The 26,769-nt window shown below is 53.8% G+C and overlaps 3 protein-coding genes across 6 annotated transcripts in view; all 3 read left to right on the forward strand.

Moving 5' to 3' along the window:
* DTX2 (deltex E3 ubiquitin ligase 2) overlaps positions 1–18,833 on the forward strand; it is a 30,710-nt gene extending 11,877 nt beyond the window's left edge. The window contains exons 4-10 of one of the 2 annotated variants that reach the window (XM_030462458.1): positions 2,105–2,163; positions 9,141–9,272; positions 15,865–15,935; positions 16,509–16,667; positions 16,750–16,911; positions 17,604–17,693; positions 18,534–18,833. In XM_030462458.1, the coding sequence (XP_030318318.1) occupies positions 2,105–2,163; positions 9,141–9,272; positions 15,865–15,935; positions 16,509–16,667; positions 16,750–16,911; positions 17,604–17,693; positions 18,534–18,761 (901 nt within the window). In that variant the 3' untranslated portion in view covers positions 18,762–18,833. The remainder of the gene's footprint in view (positions 1–2,104; positions 2,164–9,140; positions 9,273–15,864; positions 15,936–16,508; positions 16,668–16,749; positions 16,912–17,603; positions 17,694–18,533) is intronic. The other variant, XM_030462459.1, reaches the window with a different exon arrangement.
* Positions 18,834–21,714: 2,881 nt separating this feature from the next.
* LOC115599390 (uroplakin-3b-like) lies at positions 21,715–23,954 on the forward strand. The gene is made up of 6 exons (XM_030462680.1): positions 21,715–21,772; positions 22,564–22,713; positions 22,818–23,028; positions 23,145–23,221; positions 23,420–23,534; positions 23,780–23,954. The coding sequence occupies exons 1-6, from the start codon at positions 21,715–21,717 to the stop codon at positions 23,952–23,954; spliced, it is 786 nt and encodes a 261-aa protein (XP_030318540.1).
* A 406-nt stretch (positions 23,955–24,360) lies between these two features.
* Positions 24,361–26,491, forward strand: UPK3BL2 (uroplakin 3B like 2). 3 transcript variants are annotated; one of them, XM_030462487.1, is made up of 6 exons: positions 24,361–24,526; positions 24,970–25,125; positions 25,213–25,444; positions 25,542–25,618; positions 25,974–26,103; positions 26,212–26,491. In XM_030462487.1, the coding sequence occupies exons 1-6, from the start codon at positions 24,400–24,402 to the stop codon at positions 26,312–26,314; spliced, it is 825 nt and encodes a 274-aa protein (XP_030318347.1). In that variant the 5' UTR covers positions 24,361–24,399; the 3' UTR covers positions 26,315–26,491. The 3 variants fall into 3 exon arrangements, with proteins under 3 accessions (XP_030318347.1, XP_030318348.1, XP_030318349.1); XM_030462488.1 differs by having other exon boundaries at positions 24,973–25,125; XM_030462489.1 differs by having other exon boundaries at positions 24,379–24,526; positions 25,077–25,125.
* The last annotated feature ends 278 nt before the right edge of the window (positions 26,492–26,769 follow it).

Here is a 26,769-nt window from a genome sequence, read left to right on the forward strand (position 1 = left end):
GGTCTGGGGTGTTGGCAGTGATTGAATGTCTTCCCTGCTTGCTGCAGGGTGGGTGCTGATGTGAGTGAGGGTGGAGTTGGGCACTTGAAAATGAAGGTTTCATTTCTTCATGCTCTCCAAAGCCTCTGGAAAACCCAGTGAGGAATAAAGGCTTAAATAGATGCTGACATAGGCTGATAGGTGATATATAGATGCTGATAGGCTCTGCTGCTAGAGCATTAAATACAGGTGGGCAAGTTCTTTTGCTTCTTGGTGCATTTGTTTCCTCCTTGGTGCCTTGGTTTTCCTCCTGGGTATTCAGCACTTCATGGATCTGGCCTCTTTCATGGAGAGCACTGAAAAAAATCTGCAGATGAGAGGTTCCATGGCAAGGGTTGTGTCCTTTTATCAGTGCCATCCATCCCTGGAGCTGCCCAGGGCACTTCTGAATCATGGTAAGGGGTGTCCTGCTTGTGATAGGAACAGATAAAGCTGCAGGAAGCAATCTTCTGGGGGGGTTATTAATTAATTCCATATTCCTCATGCTTTGCTGTCCTACTGCTATCACAGGGTGTTGAAACTCTGGAGAAGCAAATGGTTTTGTCATGCTGAAGTCTCAGGCTGTCCCCATCAGTCTGTGATGGGAAATCTTCTCAGGAGCTTCTTGCTGAGTCTTTGAGGGAAGTGTTTGATTTTACATCCCTTTCCTCTCAACCTGCTGACCCCCAGTCACCCACAGGACACGGAGCAGCAGCAAATGGCAGGACAAAATTAAACCAGGGAGGAGAAATTGATACCAGGAAACATTCTGAGGGTTCAGGCATTGACTTTCAGGTGTTGGAAGCACAAGCTGAACGTTTGGCTAGGAGTCAAAGGCACTGACTGGTCAGACATCTCATCTGTGGGCAGCAGCAGGGTCCTAAGACACCTTGGATAAGCAATTATTTTAGAAGGGTTGGACCAGAGGATCCTTGAGGTCACTTCCAACCTGATATTCTGTGATTCCATGGTCTGGTCCTCAGCTGAGGAAGCTCCTTAGTGCAGCCCTGCCCCAGGAATCATCTGGAGATGAGTATAGGGAATGAAATGAAGCAAAGGGATGAGAGAGAGAGAGGAGGAGGGAAATACCTGATGGCAAGGTTGAATCACAAAAGAAAAAAAGTCCTGAAGAGGAATCATAGCAGCCCTGTGAAATGAAGGTGAGGATTTCCCCTGTGTTCAGTGGGGTTGAATCTGTGGGGAGCAGAATCCATTGCATCATTTGAAGACATTGCAAAACTGGGGGCAGCAGAGGGGAAAACACAGACTTTGAAAGAGAGGAAGGTGAGAGAGGCCTCTGTGGTCTGGAGAGCTTTTTAAAGAGCTGGTCTGACTTGGCCAGGCTGTCAGCACAGCCCCAGGGGGTTCTTCCAGGAGCTCACTGCACAGCAGGAACATTTTCCAAAGCGTGGCAGGTAGGAGAGGAGGGAGGTGGGGATGTGGGAGGCAGCCAGGTGGCATTCCCAAATCTCTTCAGCTCTGGTCATTGGCATGGAAATGTGGACAAAACAAGGCTGGAGAGGGACCTTTTTCTGGGTAGAGTGGCAGCTCTTGCATCCCAGCAAAGGGAACTGAAGCTGAAGGAAATGCTCTTGCATCCCAGCATTTTTCTGGCTGGAGACCAAGTCACCTTGAAGGTTTAAGGTCAATTTTGCCTTGTGCATCCTGAGGGTTCCTGGCTGTGTGCTCGTGCCATGGACCAAGTGATGGAGGAGTTTGTCAGACTGCTCGTGGGAAGCTCTGGGGCAGAGCAGGAAGAACAGGGATGCATCCCAGGATCAGAGCAAAGTGTCCAGCAAAAGGGATGGGTCAGAATCCCAGAATCCAGCCAGGAGGAGATGGATTTGGTGCCAGCTACCTACAACTAAGCTCTGAGAGAGAACTAAAACTACTAGATAGCTCTAGGAAGGACTGGGCTACTTAAATGGAGCTGCTGGACCAGAGGGCAAAGCATTTGGTGGTAGGACCCAAGGTGGGGGGATCATCAGTCCCTGCTGATACATCCAGTCCCCTGCTGAGTGGTCTCTGTGTTGTTGGTGATTGATCCCTGTTGCTCAACTTCTCTGGTTTTCTTTTCTCTCTCCAGTGCCCCAAACCTGCCCTTCAAGATGCCTAAAACCAGCAAAGTGACCCAGGCCCTGGCAGGTAAGGACCTTGCTTCACTTGACCTGGGGTTACCTGCACAAGGTGTTTGCCTTTCTGTGGCTTAGATTTTTAGGAAGAGGCTGAAACGAGTGGTATTTAGGGTTTTAGGGTATTTCAGGGTTTGGTATTTAGGGTGACTTGGGCCTAAAGAGGGGAGGTGTAGAGAATAAGATGAGCAAATCCTAATAACTTTTTCTTATCAGTGCTGGACCTGAGGCTCTCAAAATGAGTGGGTTTTATAAGGGTTGGACACTCATCTTCTGAGGGGGAGCACATGGATCAAGCTCAGTGCTAGCTCTTACTTGCTACTTTAAAAAAAAATGTTGAGGGGGAAGATTGGTGTCAGATGACTTGGGGTTTTCAATGGGATTTCTTTTTTTTGTTATTAAAAAAGCTCAGGGTGGTCCTTAGCTTGAAAAATTACTGTGATACCTTGTCCTGGGGAAAAGAGGGGACAGACATTGAGTCAAACCTTGTCTCCTGTGGCAGCAAAATACAGGTTTGCTTTTTATCATCCAACCCTGTGGAGACAGCACTATAAATACACCTGAGGAGGGTGTCTGGGAGGGATGAAAGTGCCAGTGTTCAGTGCTCCTTTTCAGAACACGTGTGTCTGGGAACCATAAAATGGTGTTGCCTGGAAAACAGCAGCTCAGCCTTGCAGCTCTCCTAGGAGGCATTTCTGTGCCAAAACCCAGCATCACTTTTCCTCTGGTTTGACTCTGCCTGGAGGGCCCTTGGGTGATGATGGTCCCTGGGGAGATGGGTGCTCCCCTCCTCTCCCTCTGCCCACACCTACTGAGCATCTAAATTGTAAGGTTGTAACCCTGGGGGGGTAGATCAGTAGAAAAGACCTGATGGATGGTGTTTTCTGGGGCTTTCTGTACATATTTCAGACACTATGGAATCCATTTTAACCCTCTCCTTCCTCTGGCTCCTCTCCATGTGTGGTCTGTTGGGGTTATCAGCTCCTACTTTGCTCCTGATCAAGCAGAGACAGTTATATTCTTGCTCTTAGAGAAAAAAAATTACCACCTTCTTCCAGGAAAGGTGATGGTGCTTGGTCTCCTGCCAAGCAACAGGTTTTACCCTGCTTAAAAATGATGCCCAGGGTCAATGTTTCCACTCACCTAATATTAATATTTGTCTCTTCAGCCAAACAGGCACTGTGTCAAAACTGATCCTGAGTGTCCTCTGGCAGGGTGCAGCCCATCTGTCTCCCCATTAGCAAACCAATTTTAGTGAAAATGAGGTGTGGAGTCAAGCTCAGACCTTTTCTTGGTGGGTGACCAGAGCAGGACTCCTTTTGCTTAGAAAAAAAAAGCTTTGGATTTCATCCCCTGGTTATTAGCACTGAGTGTGTAATTAGGTGCTTAATCACACAAAGGTAAATACAGCAAAGAATTGAAGAGCCCTGGTGAATCCAGGCTGTGGTAATGTTATTAAAGCTCTACATCTGCTGTTCATTTGGAAGAGGAGACTCTGCATGGCCCATTTACACCTTTAGATGTAAAAGGCTGCAGGAGACCTCAAGTAGAAGAAGTCATTTACCACCATTTAGAAAAATAAAATGAAAAGGTTAAGCTTATCATTGATATTTCTCTTGTTGGAGGGTGAGGGTACAAAAGAGGGAATAATTACTCATTTTCATAATGTTTAGCTCTTCCCAAGGCAGTTAGCAAGAGGCACACTGGTGAAGAGCTGGGCAGTACAGAAGAAACCCCTTGGGACCAGCATCTCCTTCAGGTCTTGGTAGGGCACAGCTTTGATTTGTGCTTTGCTGCTTTCTGCCAAGTGTGAGAGACCTGAGAGGAGGAGAAAAACGGGGATTTGAGGATGTCCTTAAAATGATATCGAAGCAAAAGCAACATCTGGATGAGTTAATTAGCAAGTGAAATGGAAATAAAGCTCTGGGAACATCTCTGGTGAAAAGCAAGCAGCAGAGTTCTGGTAAAAAGGGCAAATTTTATCAAAACATGAATTGGCTGGGTCTTGAGGGACACTTCTATGCTCTGTTCACTGTTTCTAGACCCTCTTCTGGGAAGTGGTATTTTGTTCCTGTTGAAAATCTTGCAGATGGTGTTTGAGGTACTTATTAGTCAGGTAATTCCCTAGCACACAGCTTGGGTCTCTTTTGTTCATGGCTGCAGTGACAGAAAGGCTGGGGACCCAAGGGCTCTGTGACAACATGGGGGAGAGGGAAGGTGGCTTTATTCTGGGGGAAGAAGTGTCCAGAAGTCCCATCACTCTTGGTCTCCATCCCAAGATACCTCTCAGCAGCTTTGGCTCTGGTTTGAAGCATTAGAGAGAAAAATCCTTGGAGTTTGTGGGTAATCTGGAGACATGCAGGTGCATCTCTGGGATGCAAAGGGAGCTGGTGATGGATGGGGATTTGAATGAGGGATTTGTAACACTGTCAACCTCATGTCTTCCAAAAGCACCACTTGGGATCCCAGAAATCACGAAGCAGACTTTAAAACCCATGTTTTCTACAAAAGAAAATAAATATCCTCACTTTCTGCTTTTTTAATACTTCAAGGTGCATGTGAGAAGTTGTCTTTTAAGCTTTTTCTTTCCCTCTGAGTATTTGGTTTGTATGGTGAAGTGCCAGAACCTGTGAAACCACAGTGTTTAAGGATCAGCTGGATTAACATCCCATGGGAACGATGGAGTTTACCTGTGTGCTTGGGGCTGGACTAGGTGGCCATATGAGCATCCTTCTGTTTGGAAGGTGAATGATTGGAAATGAGCTTTTTTTAACCAAAACAGTGTTTCTCCTTTGCATGGTTCCTTGAGCTGGGGCATTTGTCAGCATCCTAACCATGATGATTTGCTGGTGGATGTAATTATACAAATTAGAAGTAGCAATGCTCTGTTTGAAGGTGAGCTCTGCCCTTTTGCCCTCTCCCTGCTTAAACCCAGGATAGAACTAAAAGTTTACTAAAGGCTGAGGTCAAATCCAGCTCAGCAGCTGGAGCCAGGGGGATGCTTTGGGCTGGAGATGTCAGCAAGGTTGTGGTCAGTGCTCAGTACATCGTGTCAGGGGTTTTTCCCCACGCTCAGTTTCTGCACAGGATGTTACAAAAGTCTCTTATTTACATGGCAGACTGAAAAAAAAAAAAAAAAAAAGCTGCTGGATGTTGTCATAAAACCAAGTGAGAAGAATTTTACCCCAAGGAAGTGGTAATGTTATATTGCTGGCTAAGTAGCTGGTTTGAGCAAGAGGGGAAAAGGAAGTTTTCCCTGTGGGGTTACTGCAAACCTTCATAGGATGCTCAGTTCTGGGCTCCTCACTACAAAAAGGACATTGAGCTGCTGGAGGGTGTCCAGAGAAGAGGAAGAAGCTGGTGAAGGGTCTAGAGCACAAGACTTGTGAGGAAGGAATGAGGGAACTTGGAGGTTTTTAGTCTGGAAAAGAGGAGGCTGAGGTGAGACCTTACTGCTCCCTACAACTCCCTGAAAGGAGGTTGGAATCTCCCTAGTAACTAATGATAGGAGTAGAGGAAATGGAGATTTAGACTAAATATTAGGAAGAATTTCTTTACTGGCCAAGGAAGTGGTGGAGTCACCATCTCTGGAGGTATTTAAAAATAAAAAAGTGCATGTGGCACTTCAGGACATGCTCCAGTGGCCATGGTGGTGTCTCCTGGATTGATGGTTGGACTCTGACCTTGGAGCTCTTTTCTAACCTTGTCAATTCTGTGAGCAGAATCCAAGGGATGCTTTAAATCTCTTCCCTCCTCCAATACTTGGAGGCAACAAATCCAGTGGAAAGTGTGAACACATTAACTATGATTTTTCAAGCTCCTGGGGCAGGCAGTGAGCAGTAAGAACTCAAGGGTGTCCAAAGCAGTCTTGATCTGAGCAAGCTCCTCTTGTTGCAGTTTGCTCTTTGTATATTCAGGGCAGAACTTAGCCAGGCTCCCATTTGCTCCTGATATAACTGCAGGGATACCTAAAAGTGTTGGATGGGAACTGTTGTGCCCCCAGGTCCATCCATCTGTGTCTGGGGATTGTTTCCCACTTCCTGGGAACACAGATTCCCACAGAAGGTTTGGATCAAAGGAGATCCCTTACCTGGGGCCTCCTGTCTCCAAACTTGGGGGAGGTTTGTTGGATGCTGAGATTTCCAGTGTTGTATTAAAGAAGGAATTGCTGCTGGGGTTTGAGCACCAGAACATCCCCTTTTTGACTGCTCTCTTGATTTGAATCTGCAAGAGATGTTTCATGGTGTGCCTGTCCAAAGGTAAAAGTGGAAAATTACCTTTTCTTGGCCAGTTAAAGGTTGTCCAGGGGAGAACATTTGCTTGGGGTAATTCCCCTGGTCCCCCCCCCCTCTGCTGTATGTAAGAGTGGATGCTCATAAAATGAAACAGAGAAAGTGCCTGGAATAAATATTTATTTTCCTTGTGATGATTCATGATGCTGGCAGGCAGTTTGGGACATGTTGTTGCAGGTGTGAGAGGGGCTGTGTTAGAGGGTAAATGAATTCAGCTTCTGGGGCTCCTGTTTTTCACTGGATCTGATTTTTGAAGGCAAAATTTTGGCTTCCAGCATAAAGAACCTGCAGTCAGTTGCTCAGCCTCCACTTCTGTCGTGTTCTTTCTTTTTAAATGGTCTCTGCCTGTTAATGTTAGCAAGAGGTTATTGATCTCTTAGAAAGAAAACCTTCATTTTGCATTTGCCCATCAGTCAGCTGTGTGGGGGTGGTGTTAATCCCAGCTGGCCTTTGGACTTGCTTTTCAAATGTCAGTCTTTGCAGTCAGTGCCATCAGAACGCTCAGGAGCAGGGTTTGGGGAGGCAACTTTGAGCATTTTGTTTTCTGCAGTTTGGTTTTGGGAGATTGCAGTTGCAGGCTCAGCAGGGTGAGGTTGGCAGTGATGATCTCTCCCAGGCTTGCATCTTTGGTTCTGAAGAACAAGGTTTCTCTGGGTTTTTTGGTCTGCAGGGATGGGTGTTGCTCTCCTGGGAGTACCTCTGACAGTCCTTTTAACCTACTGAAAGGGGAAAATACCTCCTTGGTGTGGAGCTTGGGTGGTTTTGCCAGGCTTACTCCAAAGAACAAGTAGGTTTTGTTATGGGAACATGTAAACTCTTCCTTAAGAGGGGTAGTGAAAGGATTGCTGGCTTAGAGCAGAGCTGAGAGCATGCAATAGTCTTGTGGTTTTTAGTTCAAGACTTAAAGGAAGTTATTTGGATTGTGAAATCTCTGGATCTGATGTTGTCAGAGCCTCCTGGCTTGTGCTGCCATCAGGGACCCTTCTTGGGCTCAGCCCTGTGCTCTCAGCAGGGTGAGGGTCCCAACTTGGTTTACAGAGCCTGCATGCTCTGTAAACCCTCCAGCTTCTGGGAACTGGGAGGCTACACCTTGGATCAACAAGGATGCTGCCTAATGAGGCTGAACCCCAGCTGCCTGCTTTGCTGCTGCCTCTTTACATATGGAAACACCATGGCCAGAGCAGCTCTGCCAAAGGTTCTTAGGGAAATTACTGTGTCCATTTGTGCCCCTCTCCTTGCCTTGTGAAATCCCTTCTGTCCCTCTTTTGGTCCTTGCATGAGGAAGTTTTTAATGAGAGCATCCACCCTTCTGGATCCAGAAAGAACTTGAAGAAGTGCTGGAATATTTGGTGTATTTGGACAAGCTGAAAGAGGTGAAAAATCCAGTTGGCATTGGGGAGGGATGGTTCAGCTTGTGGGGCAGCAACACAGGCTTTGCACAAAGGATTTTTAGGTTCTTAGCTGCTTGTATATTTGAGGCAGAAAATAGCCTTGTCCCTTGCACACAAAGCTCTGGCTACTGCTTCTCATCACAGCTTGATTTCCAGTCATGTGTGGGCAAGGCACCTCGTTTTTGACCTGAATAAATGTGCTCTTGTATCTTCCTTTCCCACCCCAGCTGAACAGGAGGCTTGAAAAGAGAAAATCCTTAGAAATCTCAGCTATGGCCAGGAATTCCTGTGCAGGATGCTGGCAGCAATTCCCATAGCATTAGGATGTGGCTTTGCATGGCATTATCAGAGGTAACTTTTGGGGAAGCTGTGGCTTGTAGGTTCTCTGCTGTTGGGCTGCAACCATAAGCATTTATTTATTAATTTTATTTTTTTTTTAATAGCTCTGATGACTTGCAGGTGGGACAACACTTCCTGGGAAAGCAAAGGCAGGTGCTTTCTCTAAAAAGCAGCTCTGTGTTGCCTTAGAAATGTTGTGACTTGTAAGTGTGGAGGCAAGCATCCTGTTAGATCAGCAGGATCAGTCCTGCAGGGCTCTGTGTGCCAATTTTCCCTTCAGGGAATGGCTGTCCTTTTAAATGATTCATGAGCTTGCACAAACTGCATCCCAGGGATACAGCTGGGCTGGGCTGGGGGAGGGTGAGGATTGCATTGGGATGGGGATGCTGTGGAAAAGCTGGAGGAGGAGAAGGTGTGGGCTGGCAGGATGGGGCAAGGGGACTGAGCTGGGCACTGCCCTGGTGTTGGAGGGCACTGAAATTGGGTATGGGTTTGGTGTGATGCCTTTGAAAGATCTTTAGGGGGGAGAGGCTGAGCAGGACCTTTAGGGGTTACAGGTGATGCCCCACATCCTTTGGGCTCCTTCCAGGGCTCTGAATCAGATTCCAAGCCTGAGCATCCCTAAAGCCAAGGGGAAGGTTGTGTTCACACACCACCTCCAGAGGGTCCCAGGCAAGATTTGTGCCTGGATTTCCATGCTTTAGTTTGCTCCCTGGGCTCCTCCTTCCAAAAACCTCTGGATCCTTTCCTTGTGCTGACTCCACCACCGTTACCTCCCGGATGTTTCACGTCTCCCGAATCGAGGGGCTTGGGTTCTGTTTTGATTTGAGCTTTTTTTAAATTTATTTTCTTTGAAAGGTGAAAATTTGATTTTGGTTCTTTTTCTTTTTTTTTTTTTTTTTCCTTTTAATGAATGTGTTTGTTTCCCCATTGTTTCCTTCCTGCATGTTGCCCTCCCACCCCTGTAGGCATGACGGCTATTCTGATGGCAGCCGCCGGACTCCCCGTGCACCTCACCTCTGTGCCTCAAGCTGCCAGCACCCATAAAGCCACTAAAAAACACAGCTCAGTTAAGGAGGGGAGGAAAGTGTCCAAGAAAGGTAGTTCCTGCTCAAACTCTTGATATTTACTTCCACCTCCTTCTCTTTATCTCTCTCCACTTGTCCCGCCTCCCTCCTTTCCTTTTTTCTCTCCCCTCACCCTCTTGGTTCTTCTGATTTGACTGATGATGCTCATCCCACCAAAGGGAGAAGCAGGGCACCTCTCCTCTGGCCTGCATGGTCTCTGACAGGCTGTAAAAATCAGGTGATAAAGTTGATTCTGTCCTCTGGTAGCTCTGCTCATTTCCATCAGTCACTCAAGCTGGAGCACCCCAGTTGTTCTCTGTGCATGTCAGACTCCTGCAGCCCCTCTCCTGCTCCACCTGCACTCTTTTGGGGAGCCCTGGGCATCCATGTGCCAGGAGATTCCCTAATTCATTGGTGGGATAAGTCTGGGAGCTGAGAGACCATCAAGGAGAGCATTTAATCCATGCACCTTCTCAAGAGAAGGTCTGCTTGTGAGCCATGCTTGGCACTGTTGAGTCATGGGATGAGAAGCTTCTTCCAGACAAGCATCCCTCTGAGTCACCCAGGGCTCTTAAGGTCAAATTGCAGAGGATTTGTCACCTCTGGCTGGAGTTGAAGGGAGTGGAGCTCTCTCAGGACATGCCCTGACAGGAAGGGCCAGGTTAGCCCAGCTCTGCTGCCCAGCAGAGCCACCTCCAGGGCAGGGCTTGAATTTCTCCTCTTCAGATCTCCCTGGGATCCCTCACCCTTCCAGAACCTGTGGGTTCCTGGTTCAGTGCTTGGGTCTCATCCATCCCTGGGGCTCTGCAGGGATAGGTGTGAATCCAGGCATCCCCAGCAGAGGTGTCCTGGGGGCCCCCAAACCTAAGGTGCTTCCCCCTTCAGATAAGAGAATTGGGGGGCACTAGAAGTGGGGGGTTGTTCAGTACCAGGATTGCTAGGAAAAAAAGGGAAGAGCCTTGAGGTTGAGGGAAAGAGGCATCTGGCTGCCTCAGGGGGGTCCCTTGGTGCCAGTTTCTCAATTTGGGATCTGTACATGCAGTGAGCAGGTTTGATGGGGGGGGTGAGGTCCCAACTTGTCCAAAGGAGGCAGGAAGAAAAATTGGAATTGAATGGAGAGGAAGGGAATCTTGTGGAATTGCATGCTGGAGGGAGCTGGGAGGAGGAGGAGATGCAAACAGCGAGGAGGGAGAGAGCAAATGTGGAGTGGGATGTGTGATGGAGGGGGAGGAGAAAGCAGGGGCTGCAGGAGAAGTGGCAAAGAACAGGAAAATGGGAGGTGAAGGAGAAGAGCTGAGAGGAGGTGGGTGGCAGGGGGCTGGGTGAGGAGCTCAGTGTGGAGCCAGCTGGGAAGGGCCTGGGGTAATGTCACTCGTGGTGCTTTGCTCCTGGTGTGGGCAGCATCCCTGCAGCCAGGGGGGAGGGCTGGGTGTGTGGGGGGGAAAATACCCTCAAAACTGCCAAAACAGAGCTTCCTCAGGGACCTTGCCTTGGCACCATCACTGGAGGAGCCTGAGAAAAAACTGAGTGCCAGGTCTGGCCTTGGTGTTGGTCACCTGCTGGTGGTTCATGCCATGAAACCAGTTGTATTTAGGGCAAGGTGTGGCCACAGCCTCCTCCTCTGCACTGTGTTGACTTCTCTGTGCTCACAGCATCCAGCCCCTCCTCAGCCTGGGGGGGATGGAGATGGGGTGGTGACCAGAGGGGAGGCCCTGCAGCTTCAGAGCAGGGTGAGGAGGTGCAGCAGGGCATTATCATAGCAAAGCAGGGTGTGAAACAGGGTGGGTGGGGAGGATAGGACCTGGGCTTGGAGGCAAAAGCAGTTTGGGTGTCTTCCAGGGGAGCAAAGGGAGTGGCTGTCACTGTGCTGGGTGTCACCCAGCCCACCAGAGGTCGAGGTGATGGTTGATGAGCCCAGGAGCCAAGGGCTGGGTGTGCTGGGGCAGGGCTGACACCAGTCTGGGTCCCCAGGGGTGTCCAGGCTGCTGTGCCCTGTACCAGGTTCCTGGGGGAGGGAGGGACCTGCCTGGCTGCCACCTCCCTGCCAGCTCATCAGTGCCACCTGTGGGGCCAGGACACCTCTGGGCTGGCCAGCAGGGAGGGGACAGTGACTGGGGAAGGGGCACCAAGTGGCTCCTTCTCCCATCTGGCATGGCAGGATTGGCCCCTGCTCAGGATGGTGCTGCAGGAGAGATGCTTTGCCAGCTCTGCCCTGACAGCTGAGGTTCCTCCTTCTGTTTTAGTTGCTAAAATCTCCCCTCTCACTTAAGAAAGGTCCTTTAGAGAGGACACCACTGGTCCTGCAGGGTGACTCCCAGGGTGAAGAGGGTGCTCAGTCCCTCCTAGGAAGAAGCTGGGTTAGTCCAACCCCCCCTGAGCCATGCTGCTCTGCAGTGGAAGTCCTGAGCCTGACTTCTGTTCTCTTTTTCTTTTGTTTTGTGTCCTGAATTTCTGCATCATGTCCCCTTTCTCCTCCCACACTTCTCCTTGAGGATTTCCCATCATGGAAAGCTCTACCAAGAGCTGCACAGCCCATCCCTGAGTTGAAATAGGTGGTGGTGGGTGCTGGGTGCCCCTGCCAGCCCCTTCCCACTCCCTCCTGCTGGTACAAACCCAGCTTGTACTGGGTCAAGGTGGCTTTGCTGGCATTGCAGCCAGCTTGGCCAGGAGCTGGGTTGTGTTAAAGGCCCTGATTAATTAGTCAGGACTCATTAACATCCTTGCTGCTCCGGCAGTGATGTGTCTGGCACAGACAGGTGCTGTGGGTGCTGCAGGACCCAGGGAAGCCATCAGGGTGCTGGCACACTGCCTGGCAGCATCTGCCTTCCTGGAATTGTCTAATTGTCTGATATCCTGATGGATCCACACTGCCTGGCAGCATCTGCCCTCCTGATGGATCCACTGCCTGGAAGTGTCTGCTATCCCAATGGATCCACACTGCCCCATGGCTCGTCCATCTCTCCCTGGGCTTGTCCTGCTGCTTTGGGAATAGTTCTGGCCACTGTGGGGCTCTCCTTGCCCTCCCAGTGGGGACTGAGGGGTTAAGCTGTTGGTTTGGGTCTGGTGTGCCACTTTTTACCCTCCCAGCTGATGGGAAAATCATGGGAAAAGCATCATCCTCTGTGGGGTGGGCAATCCTGTGTGGGGTGCTGCAGGACAGAGGGAGAGGTGATGGGCACCACTCATCCCTCCCTGCTGAGCAGAATGGGGTCTGGCTTAGTGAGGGATTAATCCCAGTTGACTTTGCTCCCCAGATACCTGCAGCTGGGAATGTGGAGCATGCTGGTGGGATGGGTGGGAATGAGGAGCCCCTTGGAGCAGAGGGAGCTGCTGTTCCCATAGGGAATCTGCTGAAGGAGCCAGAGTGCAGTACCAGGGATGCTCCCTGTCCTGACCAGAGGCTTGGGAACCCTGCTTGAAATGCTCACTGGGGGGAAACCTGTTTGGTGTTTTTAACACCAAATCTCCTCTCATCTTCTTAATCTCTGGGCAAACCCTCTTGGGGGGCAGAGGCCACCAGATCCAACCTTTGGAAGTCCAGGGAAGAGAAGCATGGCTGTGCATGGCACTAACTATGTCTGGCCTGGGTTAAGTTATTTAAAAAAGAAAGTCTGCTGCTAACCATGGGGTTCATCTGGGGATGCAGAAAGAAGATTGTTACTGCTGCAAGCATTTAACTGCTGAGGAAGGATTCAAACCACATCTATTAAATGTTGCCTGTGGAAAGCCCTTGTCTCAGCAAGCAGCTTATCTACAGGGAGGAAGGGGAAGCATTAAAAAAAGAAAATATTGTTATTCCTTTCTTTGTAAAGGGAAGAATGGTGAACATTCCCTCACATCCCAGGTGAATCAATAGCACAGCATTAGGCCAGGTGGTGATAAACAGCACTGATCAATACCCCTATTGCATTTTCAATCCTCTATTGCATCCTGAATACTCCAGGGACTGAAGAGGCTTTGATCCCAAGGGATGGATAGAACAAAGCTTTGGAGGCAAACACTTTAATGGAGCAAATGGTCCTGTAAGGAAGTGATTCATGTCCTGAAGTGTCTGTGGCTTGTGCTGTGCCCCCCCTTTTTCCAGCTTCTTCCAGCTGCCCCTCTGTGCTGCTGGGACAGGGACTGCCTGAGGTGATGCTCTGCCCAAAGAAATGCAGCAAGGAAGGCTCTGTGGCTTTCACTACTCTGGTTGAAACCAAGTTCTTGGTATCAAAAGGCCTCCTGAGGACTGGACATTCAGGCACTTGGAGCTGGGAGCAGATTTCCTAAAGCATCTGGACTTCCCAGCCCTTTTCCTGTCCAGACAACATTGATGGATCTCGCTGCATCCGAGCATTATCCCAGCAAAGTGACAGGAACAGATCAGAGATGCTGGGATGGATGCAAATCAGGAATGGTTTTCCTAAGGATGGCTGAGGACTCCATCAGTCTCTTCTCCCTGTCTGCTTGCCCCCAGCTCCATCCTAATCCCAGCTGGGGAGGTGCTGGTAATGCCATTGGTTTTACCTGATATCCCTGCTCTACCCCACAGACCCTGCTGAAGCTTTCTCATCCTCACTCTCACCCAGCTCTGCACCAGGATTTTTGTCTCCTTTCCTTGATTTGATTCAGCTGGTCAGTCCTTGGGCAGCTCAGCCCTTTGTTCCTCTGAGCTGCTACAAAAGGGAAGTCGACAGCAAAACAGAGGCAGGGCAGAGGCTGCAGGGAAGGAGCGTCCTCTGCTGTCCTGAACAAGGTGAAGTGTTCTGAAAATGCTGAGATCTGCTCTGCAGGTGGGAGCTGGGACCTTCTGCCAAGCCCTGGGCAGGTGCTGGAACACATCCTCTCCCTTCCCTTGCTTGTCTTCACCTCCTTGTCTGCAGATCTTTTTGGCAGATTTTTTTTTCTCCACCCCCTCTGTAGCCAGAGGAGAAAAAGAAGAAAGGTCACCTGAAGAAGGGGCACTTGGAACACACAGTCTAGAAGGAGCTGGTTGGTTGTGGTGGGTCCCACCTAACCCTGATCCCCTCCAAAACCCTGCAGAGCAGAACCAGCTGAAGCCTCTGTCTCCTGTGGGGGTTTGCAAACCAGAGCCTGGTGCCAGCAGTCACAGAAGAGTCATTGAGGCTGGAAAGGACCTCTGAGATCAAAGGAAGTGCTACCCTGTGCTTGCCAGCCTGGGACAGGGACATCCTCAAGGCCACAGACCCAAGCTGAGCTCTGTCCATCCCCTCTGGGGTCTGATGAGGAGGCCTTGAAGCAGCTTCTGAGCACTGCTGAGCTCTTGACCTGAGAGCCTGAATGCTGGGGCTTGCCCAGGCTCCTGTTTGCCTCCTGCTTTTCTTCTGGCAGTCACTGAAATACTTTTCCAGATGATTTTGGCATGGCCCTGGGGTGGAAAACACATCCCTGGTGCTGCTTGCCTTAATCCTATTTTGTGTTGTTACCTTCCTGGCTCAGGGTCTCTAGAGGGTGATCCTCACATCCCTGGGATGTTGGGCATCTCACCTCCTGCCTGGCACCCAGCAGGAGCATCCCTTCACCTCCTGGCATCCTCTTCTTGCTCTCTGTGCTCAGTCATCCCTTCCACCTGCTGCCACTGCCAGAAATGGGGTGTTTCAGGGTGGCCAGGAATCCCCATCTGAAAATAACTCATCTTAATGACTCTCTTCAGAGTCCAGCTCCCAGTTCATCAGTCTTCCTTAGCTAAATGATTTCCCACCTCTGTTCTCTCTCTCTCTCTTCTATTTCCCTGAGCTAATTTGTCTGCAGGGAAAAGGCAGCTCCTCACCCAGCTCTCTGTGCTGCAGGGTGACTTTCTGTTCTCTGTCAAGGTGTCCCCAAAGCCCTGGCAGCTTGCAGAGCTGGTGTGCACAGGGACAAGAGGCTCCTACATGGTGCAGGATCCACAAACCAGCACCCACCCCTCCCCTCCTGGTGCCAGAGACTGCCTTTTGGGGTGATGGAAGAGCTTGATACTGGTTCCAGTGGGATTTTCTCTTGATGCACAGTGCTTTCCAACCTTGTGGCAACACTTGGGAATTTTCTGTCTTCCTTGCAAGCAGCAGGATGGATGGGGTGAGCTGGAGGTGGGGGTTGTGCAGGTTCAGCCACAGCTCTGATGCTTGGGGCTGCTCTGTATCCAGCTGAGAACATGGATTTTTCTACACTCCATGCCTTGCACTGTGTCTTGCTGGATAGGAGGATGTGGAATTGGATAGGATGGGGATTCTGGATAGAATTTCAACCACTGCTTCATGTCAAGGAGGTGGGGCTCATTCTGCCATACTTGAAACAGGGCCTGAAGGTTGGGGTGTTACTGGGTCTCCTTGTCAGGTACCTGCTGGGCTGATGGAGGAATTGCCTTTTCTCCTTTGGCAACACAGATGGTGCAATTTTCTCCCCCACTGAGACCATCCCTGGGTTGGATCTGTGGTGTTCATGGTCCTAATCTGATAGCAAAGCATTTCTAGGGATCAGTTGGAGCAACCTCTTCTCTCCCTTTAACCCAAACCTTTCTCCTTGGCATTCTGGCCAGTGACTTGCTTGTCTCTCCTCTCTCCAGCTCACCCTGTACCTGCCTTTTGGATCTCAGGGGGTGTCTGATTTCTTCTCCTCTCTTTTTCTCATCTCTCTCTTTGTGCAGCAACACCAACAGAGCCAGAAGCAGTGCTGAATAAATACCTGGAAGAGGTGAAGGGCACTCCTGACAACGAGGTGAGAGCATGCTGAGGCCACTCCAGCTTGCCCAGTGGCCCACAAAAACCATGATGATGCCTGAGAAGGACCATCCACCCCTGGGCATCCTGTGTGGCAGAGGCTGCCACCATTGCCACCCCCTGGAGAGGTCTCAGCACTGCCTAAAGCCCACACATGGTCATTTCTCCTCATCAGAGGCCCATAACAAAGTGTGCTGTGGGTTGAACAGCTCAGCCAGGCAATGCCTCCTCATTCCCCTTGGAGCTGGGGTGGAGTTGGGCTTTGGTCTTGGTGCTCCCAGAGATCAAAACCCTGCACTGGAGCTCTCTGCAGGGGAGCAGGACACATCCACAGTCCTCACTTGGACTTGGGGCAGCTCTGCAGCTGTCTTCTTGTGCTGTCCAGGAGGTGGGGGAGTGGGGTTATCCCAGCCAGATAAGGGAAGATGTCTCTGTGCCCTTAGACCTCCAAGGGAAGGATTAAAGTTGAAGGCAAATCATCTCCTTGGTTGCTTCCCTGGTGGCTCAGCCATCCCAGTCAGGCTGTGCTCACACTGTCTGATGATTCTGTCCTTTTTCTCTTGGATTCTAGGACTGTATGATCTGCATGGAGAAGCTGTCCTGCCCCTCAGGTTACAGTGACATGTACAAGAGCAGCACAGTCAGGGCAGAGTCCATCAGTCGTCTGACCAAGTGCCAGCATTCCTTCCACAAGCTCTGTGTGCTGGCCATGTATTCCAATGGGAACAAGGTACCAGGATAACCCATCCCTCCCATCTCTGTGCCCCAGGCTGGGCTCTGGAGCTCTGATTCCTCTTTCTCATTCCTCACAGGATGGGAGCTTGCAGTGTCCCTGTTGTAAAACCATCTATGGGGAGAAGACAGGTACTCAGCCCAAAGGGAAGATGGAGGTCTCCACTTCCCCCCAGTCCCTCCCTGGGCACAGGGACTGTGGGACAATCCAGATTGTGTATCACATCAGCAGTGGCATCCAGGTGAGTCCACAACATGCTGCCAGGGAGCACAACCTGGGAGGGTCTCCCAGAAAAGGGAGGGATCCAGCCCAGCCCACCACAGAGCAGCTCCAGGTGCTTAGGAGCTGCTCTTTGGTATCCAAGTGACTTGGGTCTCCTCTATGAAAGATCTTTTACCCCTCTGGAAGTGGCCTCAAGAGTCTACAACAGCTTTCTACCCACATTAAGGACTAATGTTGGGGTGAAGCAGAGAGGATGCTCAGCCCATGCTCAGAAGGGGGGAGAGATCCCAATGTCTGGTTTCCCAGCCCATGTCTGGGGTTTCAGTGGTTGCAGTGAGATTTGAACTGGGTGGTGTCTTTAGGGTGCCAGCAGACCACATGGAAGAAGCTGGCTTGGGGTCCTCTTTCATCAGAATTAATCTGAAGATCTGACTTTCTATCCCAGAATGAGTTGGCTCTTGGAGGCCCTGTAATCCTTGAATCATTTGGGTTGGAAAAGACCTTTAAGATCATCAAGATAAGGGTAACACTTGCATGTCCTACATGAGTATGAGGCTACAGTCAGACTCCTCATCCTCATCACCCCTTGCCTCTTTTACATGGAAGAGCTGATTAGAAAATGAGCCTGTGTCAAATCCTGCTGCTTGAGGGATTATCCAGTTCCTATGAAGGTAGAAATGTCCATGCCAAATGAGTCTTTATCTGTTGCAGGGTCCTGAGCACCCCAACCCTGGAATGCCATACACAGCAAGAGGCTTTCCTCGCTATTGTTACCTGCCAGACAATGAGAAGGGCAGAAAGGTAAAGTGTCACACCCTGGGAGGGTGACCCTGCTCAGGGTGTCTCTTGGCCCTGTCATAATTTGAGTGGGAGGAACAAAAGAAGGAAGGGTTTCAGACTTGGAGAGGGATGGAGCACAGAAGGGTCAATATTTCCTTCTCATTTCCTGCCTAATCTCAATATTGGTTCCTTATCCCATCTCTCACTGCCCTTCTCCTGTCCCAGGAATCCTGTGTCTGTTTTAATTTCCAACTTTTCTTCCCCTTTTATCTTCCCTTGGGAGGATGGAAAAGGGAAGGGGGGTAATAGGGTAAAATTCTGTCCTCTGGTTTTTGGTTCACCCAAACTCCTAAACCATGACAGGCCTGGTGCTGGTGGCTCAGCACAACAGGGTCACTTTTAGGAGCTGTCCCCATGATGCTAACCAGCTATTCTTGGGGCCTGCCCATGCTGTTTGTTCCTCACACATATTTATAACCACCCTGCCTGTGATCAGAGTGAACGTCACTGCTCCTTCACAGCTTGGATTCTGAGAACTTGTTCTGCTTTTCACCCCCTTACTAAACAAAATCCTGTCTGATCTGGCTTGGCTTGGGCTGTGGTACTGAGAACTGCTGAGCTGCTTGCTTTTCCCATCCCCTTTTCCTCTGGTTTTTGTTTTTTTTTCAACTCCTGGAAGACCAGTGTGTGTAGGGAAGGGTCCTTCCCATCGGGGGCACCACCAGGTGACTGGGATGTGAGGGAGATACCTTCTGATGCTGGGATCTTTGGTTTCCTCCTCCTCCAGCAGAGATGGAGGCTTTTAAACATTTGGCCAGCTGTTTTCTTGACTTCTCTGTTTTTCCTCTTTCCCACTCCTAGGTTCTGGAGCTCCTGAGGGTGGCCTGGAGGAGACGTTTGATTTTCACCGTGGGCACCTCCATCACCACTGGGGAGACCAACACTGTGGTGTGGAATGAGATCCACCACAAGACAGAAAAGGACACAAACCTGAGTGGCCATGGCTACCCTGACCCCAGCTATCTGGACAATGTCCTGGCAGAGCTGTCAGCACAAGGTGTCACCGAGGACTGCTTGGGGGGACAATGAGAGCTGAGGTGGGGCCCACCGAGTGCACTTAACTCCTATTGCCTTAAGTTCCTGTGTCTGACCCATCACACTGAGCAATAACACTGGTCTGCAGAGCCCTGCCTGCTCTCAGCAGTCTTTTTTCTTTTTTTTTGGAGGGGGGAGAGAAGGCTATTTTTGTAGAAACTCTGCTTGTGTTGATGGCCACAGCTGGGACAGTGGTCCTGGGACAGATGAGGGACAGGTCAGCTCTGTTGGAGGGACACGAGGCTCTGCAGGGGTTGGCAGCTGGCAGAGCTTCACCCCACAGAGCCTGGTGGTGACACAGGTGACAGCAGAGGTGACCCAGGAGTGTCCATCCTGGGGGAGGTTGCAGCTCCTTGCTGTTGGTGCAAGCTGCCATCCCTGTGCCTCTCATCTTCAAGCCCTTCTGGCAGGACTTGCCCTTTTTCTCCCTCTCTCCCAGGTTTGGGGCAGCAGTTTGGTGCCAGTGAAGCCTCCATAGGCAGGAGGAGGAGGAGCAGGAGGCTGTTCCACTGCTTTGTGCTGCTGGTGCCACCAGGCGGTGACAGCCACCATCCTCTCCCCTCTGCTCTCAGCTGGGTGCTGGTGGCAGCCATGCAGAGCTGAAAACAGAGGTGATTTTGGGGCAGGAGCATCTTCCTGCAGGGTGAGCTCTGCCTGTCAGGAGTTCCAGCACCCTATGAAACGTTTTTGTCCCAATCCTGGTGGCTTTGCTCTGTGTTATCCTTGGGCTTCTCCCCACTTGGTGGCTGAAGCCTTTCTGAGAGCTGTTTCTGGGCCCACATCAGGTCCTTTCAGCACCCCAGGGGCACTGGTGCATTTTGCTTCCTGGGAGATCTGGGATGTGGCTGTTTTGTCTCAGTGTCCTCTTGGGACTAAAATGTCCTGGAGCAGCAAACAGGGGCAAGTTTCTGTCACACCAATATAAAAATAAAAAGGTTTTTTGGAGCTGTAAAGCTTTCCTCTGTGTCCATCTTGTGCCTGCAGCCTCCTGCTTACCCTTTTCTGCAGCCTCCAGGGTGAATACCCCTCAAACCCCCAGCCAAATCTGGGGATGCTGCTGTGTCTGGGCACTCCCTGGGAGCAGCTGGGATGTGGCTGTGTTGCTGAGCTCTTCAGAAATTGGCTGTGCCTGCTCCTCTCCCACCCTGCTTGCGAAAGGGACGAGTTTCGAGTTTGAAATCTCAGATTTCTATCCCCAGATTATGTTCTCTCAGCAATCCAAACAGTCAACTGAAGCGAGAAGTCACCTGGGTTCACCCAACCCTGCACAAAGCCAGAATTTCCTGCTGAGGGTGGGCCCAAAGCATCTCTGATAGATGCTGCTGGGGGGTGAATCAGCTGGAGCCTCCTCACATCTGGGCTGGTCCAGGGCTGGGGCACCTTGGTGTGAGCTGGATGGGGCTTAGTGGTTTATCTCTGGCTGTCATGTCCTCTGCCCACGAGGACATGAGGCATCTGGAAAAATCCTTGCCACCTCAGCAAGGGGCTATGCATGCAGCAGAGGGGTGGAAAACAGCAGAGGGGTGGAAAACAGCAGTGCTGGGCAGGGGGATGCTGTGAAGCTGAAGGTTCCCCTGCCTGGGAAGGCATGGCAGCCATGCTGTGGAGCTGGGAGGGGACAGAGCCCCAAATAAGTGCTTCTAATGCTACCAGACAGGTCTGACCCACAGCCTCAGGTCCCCCTGGCCCTGATGAACCCCCCCTACGGTGGGGGTTTCTCCCCCCCTCTGTGCTGCTGGCTTGTTTGCAGCAGGATGGTTCTTCTCAGCCAAGCCTTGACCTCTCAGGTATGCTGGTAGCTGCTACCAGCAGCTGAAACTGTGACTCAGTGTCCCCTCTGCGTCACCTGCCCCCCTCTGCCCACTGCTGGCACCCTGCTGGGGACATGGGGGGGCTGGCCTGTCCCCCCCACCCCTTCCCCATGGCTTCTGCACCCCCCCAGGGCTGGTGTTGCTGGGTTGGAGGAAGGTGGAGGGATGGAGGCAGCAGCTGCTGCTCCTGTTGATCCATCCCCTCGGAGCTGGGCTCTGTAATCTTCCACTGCCCCATTTCCACTTAATCTGGAGGTGTGGTCCCAGCCCCTTCAGGAATCGGGGGGGGGGGGGGGGGAGGGATCAGCACCCACACCAGAGCAGGCAGCCACAGCCCTTGGCAAACAGAGGAGGAAAAGCTGTCAAGCCCTCTGCATGGGGAGCAGCTTGGGGGGTCCCAAGTTGAGGGGGCAGCTCCCATCCCCAGGGTCCCTCTCCCCAGGGAGGTGGGACAGGAACCATCCCCCCCCCCCCCCAACCACCAGTGAGGGGGAAGGAAGGGTGGGAAAGTGTCAAGGTGGGGTGGGCCTCAAGTTTCATTGCTTCCACACCCTGGCACTGGGTGGGACTGTTCTGCTGGAACACTTCAGGTTTTGGGTGAGTTTTGGGTGTGATGGCTCCAGGGTGCTTCTGCACCCTCAGGGCACAGCTGGCTGCACCCAAGGCCAGCTGGGTGCCAGCCCTCTGCTCACCCTAGGTGCTGGGTGGGCAGGGGGAACCCAGGAGGAGTCAGGTCCTGGTGGGGCAAATGGGGGTGCAGGACCACTCGCCCAGCTCTCCCCATCACCCCCACAAAACCTCTTGACTCCTGGCAACCCTTTTTCTTCTGTGCCTCAGTTTCCCCTTGCACATCACAGGCTTGTACCCCGCATCCTCACAGCACTTTGGCTCTGGAATCCAGCAGGATGGCTCCCTGGGGGGAATTTGGGACCAGGGGGGTGACTCGGGAGCTGCAACCCAAACCCTTTCCCCTCGGGGTCTTGCCGGGCCGGCAGAGCCAGTGCAGGAATGTGGGGCTGGGAGGGTCCTGGACAGGCGGTCCCCCTGCTGGGGTCTCAGAGGACAGTTCGTCCCCTCAGCAGTGGGACGGGGCGAGTGGAGCAGAGCAGCAGCTCCAGCCCCCCCGGGACAACACCATGGAGCTGCCACGGGTGCTGCTGGCACTGGCGGGGATGGGCACAGCCACGGGGCTGGGTGACTGGCGGGGGAATGAGGGGCTCGGGGGGGCTGCGAGGCAATTTCCCCGTGGGGCTTTGTGCCGGGGGGGGGGGTGGTGGTAGCTGGGGGGGTCCCCTGCTGCTGGCACCAATGCAGGGCTGAGGTCAGGTGCTTGCAGAGCATGAAACCCCCCTGCTCACCTCCCACCCCCCCCAGCCCTTCTGCCCTACGTGTCCCGCTTGCCCCCTACGAGTCTGGGTGACTGTCGGGGGAAATGAGGGGCTCGGAGGGGCTGCGGGGCTTCGTGCCGGGGGGGGCGGGGATTAGGCCGGATATAGCTGGGTAGGGGGTCCCCACATCGGTGCCACCCCCCTGCAGCTGGCACCAATGTGGGGCTGAAGGCAGGGGCTTGCAGAGCATGAAACCCCCCTGCTCACCCCCCACCCTCAGCGCCCCAGCCCTGTTGCCCTATGTGCCCCGCTTGCCCCCCGCGGGTCTTTGTGCCGGGGAGGTGGGGTGGGGGGCATCAGGCCGGATATAGTTGGAGGGGTCCCACATTGATGCCACCCCCTTGCAGCTGGCACCAATGCAAGGCTGAGGGCAGGGGCTTGCAGAGCATGAAACCTCCCTGCTCACCCCCCACCCCCCCTCAGCCCTGCTGCCCTGCGGGTCCTGCTTGCCCCCGAGGGTCTTGAGGCGGGGGGGAGGTGGCATCAGGCCGGCTATATCTGAGGGGGGGTCCCCACATCGATGCCACCTCCTTGCAGATGGCATGCCTGCAGAGCATGAAACCCCCCTGCTCACCCCCCACACTCCCCCCCCCTCAGCCTTGCTGCCCTACGTGCCCCGCTTGCCCCCCGCGGCACTGCTGGGGAAGGTCACGGCCACCACCTTCGCGCTGGAGAGTCCCCAGTGCGTCTTCGACCGGCACGCCAGCGCCTCCGACACCGTCTGGGTGGTGGTCGCCTTCGCCAACGGTGAGTCCCGTCCCCCCCCCAAACCCCTCACCCCGGCACACGGTCCCTGGCGTGGCGAGGGGACCCTCACACACCCACCCCCCCTCCCTATCTGTTCCCTGCAGTCTCAGCCGCTTTCAGAAACCCCCTGTCCCGGGCTGAGGTGCCCCCCTATGAGCATCTCCCCACCGCCCGCTCCTACATGACGCTGGAGACGGCGGCGGCCGCGTACGCCTGCTCGGCACCGAACCTGGAGGTGCTGCGGGTGGGGGGTGACACGGCGTGTAGGGGTCAGGACCCCTGCAATGGACCCCTGCCCTCCCCAGGGCCCTACAGGTGAGGTCGATGGGATGGATTCCCTCCCTCAGGTCCCGGCTGGGGGAATTCTCCACCCCAGGTGTGTTCATTTTCCCCCCACCCCAGTGTCACTGCTGGTGTCACCCATCCCACAGGGTGAAGTTCCTGGTGATGGGCTGCCGTGGCCCCAAAGCAGAGACGAGGTGGTCAGACCCCATCCTCTTACGGAGAGGTACTGGTGGCACTGCTGTGTCCCCTTCCCAGGACTCTGCCTGGTTAGGGTGCTGGCATCCTCATCCTATGTTCTCACCCCAATACGTGGAGGGGAGCAGTGATTCCCAATCCCTCTGACTTTCCTATCCCTTTCTTTTCCACTGTGCCCCCCCACATTCCTCATCCCGTGATGCCCCTGTACCCCACCTCCTTCCAGCCAGCAGCCTGAGTGCCATCAACACCGTGTGCCATGGCAGTGACGTGGTTGTCATCACCTCCATCCTTGTCAGCTTGGGGACCGTGCTGGCTGCTGCCGTGCTCAGCACCCTGGGGTATGGGGTCCCACCCTCAGGAGGGGGGGGGGGGGGAATGGGGCAGGGGCTGGGGAGGGTGAGGGCTGCACCAGGGGGGCTGCATCCATGTGAGCCCCAGGAGAACACTCCCTCCCCAGCCCCACCAGCAAAATGAGATGGTTTTAAGACATGAAAAGACTTGTATTCTTTGGTGGTGGGTGCGGGGGGGCTGGCAGCACCCTGCAGGCCTCACTTGACACCTCTGTTGCTGTCTCTCCCTGCAGTGCCAAGGCGTGGGGGTCCCTGTGCCACCGGGATTCGGGGAGCTTCACCCGCAGGTCCTACAGGACCCACCACATCCCCCCGGTTCTGCCCCAGGCTCTGCCCCCCGGCTGCGGGCACAGCCCCCCAGGGCTGGGTTTCTTTGCCCCCCAGACCTCCAGCTCCATGTCCTGCTGAGTAAACTCTCCCCGTACATCTTCCTCTGCCTCCTCCTTGCCTGGCCGTGGGGTGATGTCCCCACTCCACCCTTCTTGGTGTCACCAGACCCCCTCACTGTGGGGCACACAGAGCTGGAGCTGAGCATGGGGGCACCAGGACCCCCAGAAATCACCTGGGACCTCAGCTTGGTGGCACTTGGTGCCACATGGGGGGGGGCACATGCTGGCACTTGGTGGTGTCCAGGGGGAGCATCACCCTGGGGGGGGGGGTCACTCTCTGCCCCATTGCCTGGGTGAGGGCTGTCACCCACCCATGCCACAAGCGTGGCAGTTCTCAGCCCGCCTCGCCAGTGGGCGCCAGGGCGTTGCAGATGTTCCCTGGGGGGGAAAAAAAATAAAAAAACTTAAAAAAACGAGCCCAACCTGTCGTGCCACGGGCCGTGGTGGCGCAGGAATGTGGGCGGATGGTGGCCGCAGGTAGGTCCCATGGGGACACCCAGCCCGGCTGCCCTCATTCCCGCCTTCGGCATTCCAGCTCCCTCACAATGGTCCCGCTGCTCCTTCTGCTCCTGGCGACAGCCCACGGGTTCCGTGAGTCCAAAAGCCAACTCGGGCTGGGTTGTGGCTGTCCCCTGCTTGTGGACACCCCCCCAGAGCCTGAGGGTGCAGGACAGCTGATGGCCCCACTTTTCTGAGTGTCACCCCTGGTGTCACCTACCCGGCTCTGCTGGCACAACATCCTCTGGGGACTGGGGGGGGGGGGTGTCCTTGCACGGGTGGTGGCACGGGGGGAGGGAGGGGGGTGTCTTTGCTTCCTCTTTTTCATGAAATGCCTTGTATCTGAGCCCAGAATGAGGGTGGGGAGGGGAAAGAGGAGAAGGGGTCTCACAGCCGGGAGCCCCGGGGTCAGCTCCTTTCTGTCCCCATCCCCACACTGAGACCCTGATCCCGCTGCAGCAGCATGGAGCTGCCTCTCAGGGGCTGCGGTGGGGGTTCCACACCCTCCCCTGCACCTTCCCTTTGGCTTCTCACAGCAGAAACGGTCTCCTATACCCCGGAACTGGCCAAGAAGTTCTTGGAGGGCCAGACCACCACCACCACTTTTGTCCTGGAGCAGCCCCGATGTGCCTTCAAGTTTCAGGAAAACGACATCAACATCAGGATCTGGCTGGTGGTGGCTGCCCCCGAGGGTAGGTGGGGTGCAACCAGGGGGGTGTGCTTAGGGGTCCCCACACCCCCTGGGAGTCCCTCCTCACCTCCATCCTCCCTCCCCGCAGCCGTATCCAACTTCAACAACAGCCTGGAGCCGGGAAGCCCCGAAAGAGCCTTCCAGAATTTCCTTAACGGAACCAATGCCTACATGACCCTCGGCACCACCACAGATCACTACCCCTGCCCCAAGAATCCTCAGGACATCACGGTGCTGCGTGTGGGCAGTGATACCTCCTGTGCTCATGATAAGGACGTGCCCACCTGCAATGGTCCCCTGCCTGGCCCCGGGCCGTACAGGTAAGCCAGATGATGGGGATGTAACCCCCCTCCCCTCGGGGGTCTGCAGCAGCCCCCCCAGCTCGGAGACTGAAGCCAACCTCCCCTCCTGTCCCAGGGTGAAGTTCCTTGCCTTCAATGGCTCTGAGCCAGTGAAAGAGACACAGTGGTCAGAGCTCATCACCCTAAAGAAAGGTACCACTGTTGGGGGGCTTGTCCTGCTCCTGGGTTGTTGGGGGGCACGGGCTGGTCCTGGGAGTGGGGATGGAGAGGGGCTGCACACTGAGCAAGCAGCTGGGGAAACTGAGGCAGGGCACTGCTGCGAGTCCTGCTGGGGTACGATGGCAGGTTGTGTTTGCAGGGTTGTGTTTGCTCACTGCCATCACCCCCTGCTCCCTCAGCCCGTTTGCACTCGGGGCTTGCACGTTGTGCTTGCACACCACATTTGCACACTGCAGTTGCACGCAGTGATTGTGCCATGCACGGCCCGGTCCCGGGGCTGCCCCGGGGCTGCAGGATCCCCTTCCCTCTCCTCCTGCTCTCTCCCCAGCCACCCCGTTCGGAGACATCCCCGCTAGTGACGGCAAGCACAGCGCCGGCATGATCGCCCTCACCACCATCCTCTCCATCCTTTTTGCCATCCTGCTGGCTGGCCTGGTGGCCATGATGATCTCTGGAGGGTGAGTGCCACCCCGTGTCCCACCAGCAGAAGGGATGGGCGCAGAGGGTGGCCCTGGCACCCCGGAGCCCCCCTCCTTGTCCCTCACCCCCCCCTTCCCCCTCCCCAGCTTGGATTCCTGCGGCAGCAGCTCCTTCACCAAGCCGGATATGGTGACGGTGCAGAGGTACAACACCCACCACGTCTACGACCAACCCGCCGCCCGGCTCTGAGCCCCCGCAGCCTTCCCGTCACCCACCCCAGCACCGCACACCCCCCACCCGCCTGTTCCCACCACCCCACGCACCCCCGGGCACACTCACCACTTCACCACCGTGGGGCGTGGCCAGAGCTGCCCCGTGGACCAGGACCCCACAGAGCGGTGATGGGGTGCGAGATAAAACCTTCTCACATGCTTTGCGTCCGGCCTCCGCCTCCTCCTCTTTGTGACACCCCCCCGGGAATAACATCCCCCCAAAAACTCTCTGGGAAAAGCCCCGTGACCCCATCCCCGTCCCCCACGCTGAGCTCTGAGCCCCACTCCTGAATGGGGGCCACGGCTGCTGCCCAGGGCAGGGATGCTCTGCTGTGAAGAAGCATTTTCACACCCGGATCGATGCGTGGGGTGCCGCCCGCGTCCCCTGGGGTGGGGGGCAAGGGAGGAGCCTGACCTCCCAGCTGCCCAGGC

Source organism: Calypte anna, chromosome 19 (assembly GCF_003957555.1).
Source record: "Calypte anna isolate BGI_N300 chromosome 19, bCalAnn1_v1.p, whole genome shotgun sequence".
Taxonomy (NCBI): Eukaryota; Metazoa; Chordata; class Aves; order Apodiformes; family Trochilidae; genus Calypte; species Calypte anna.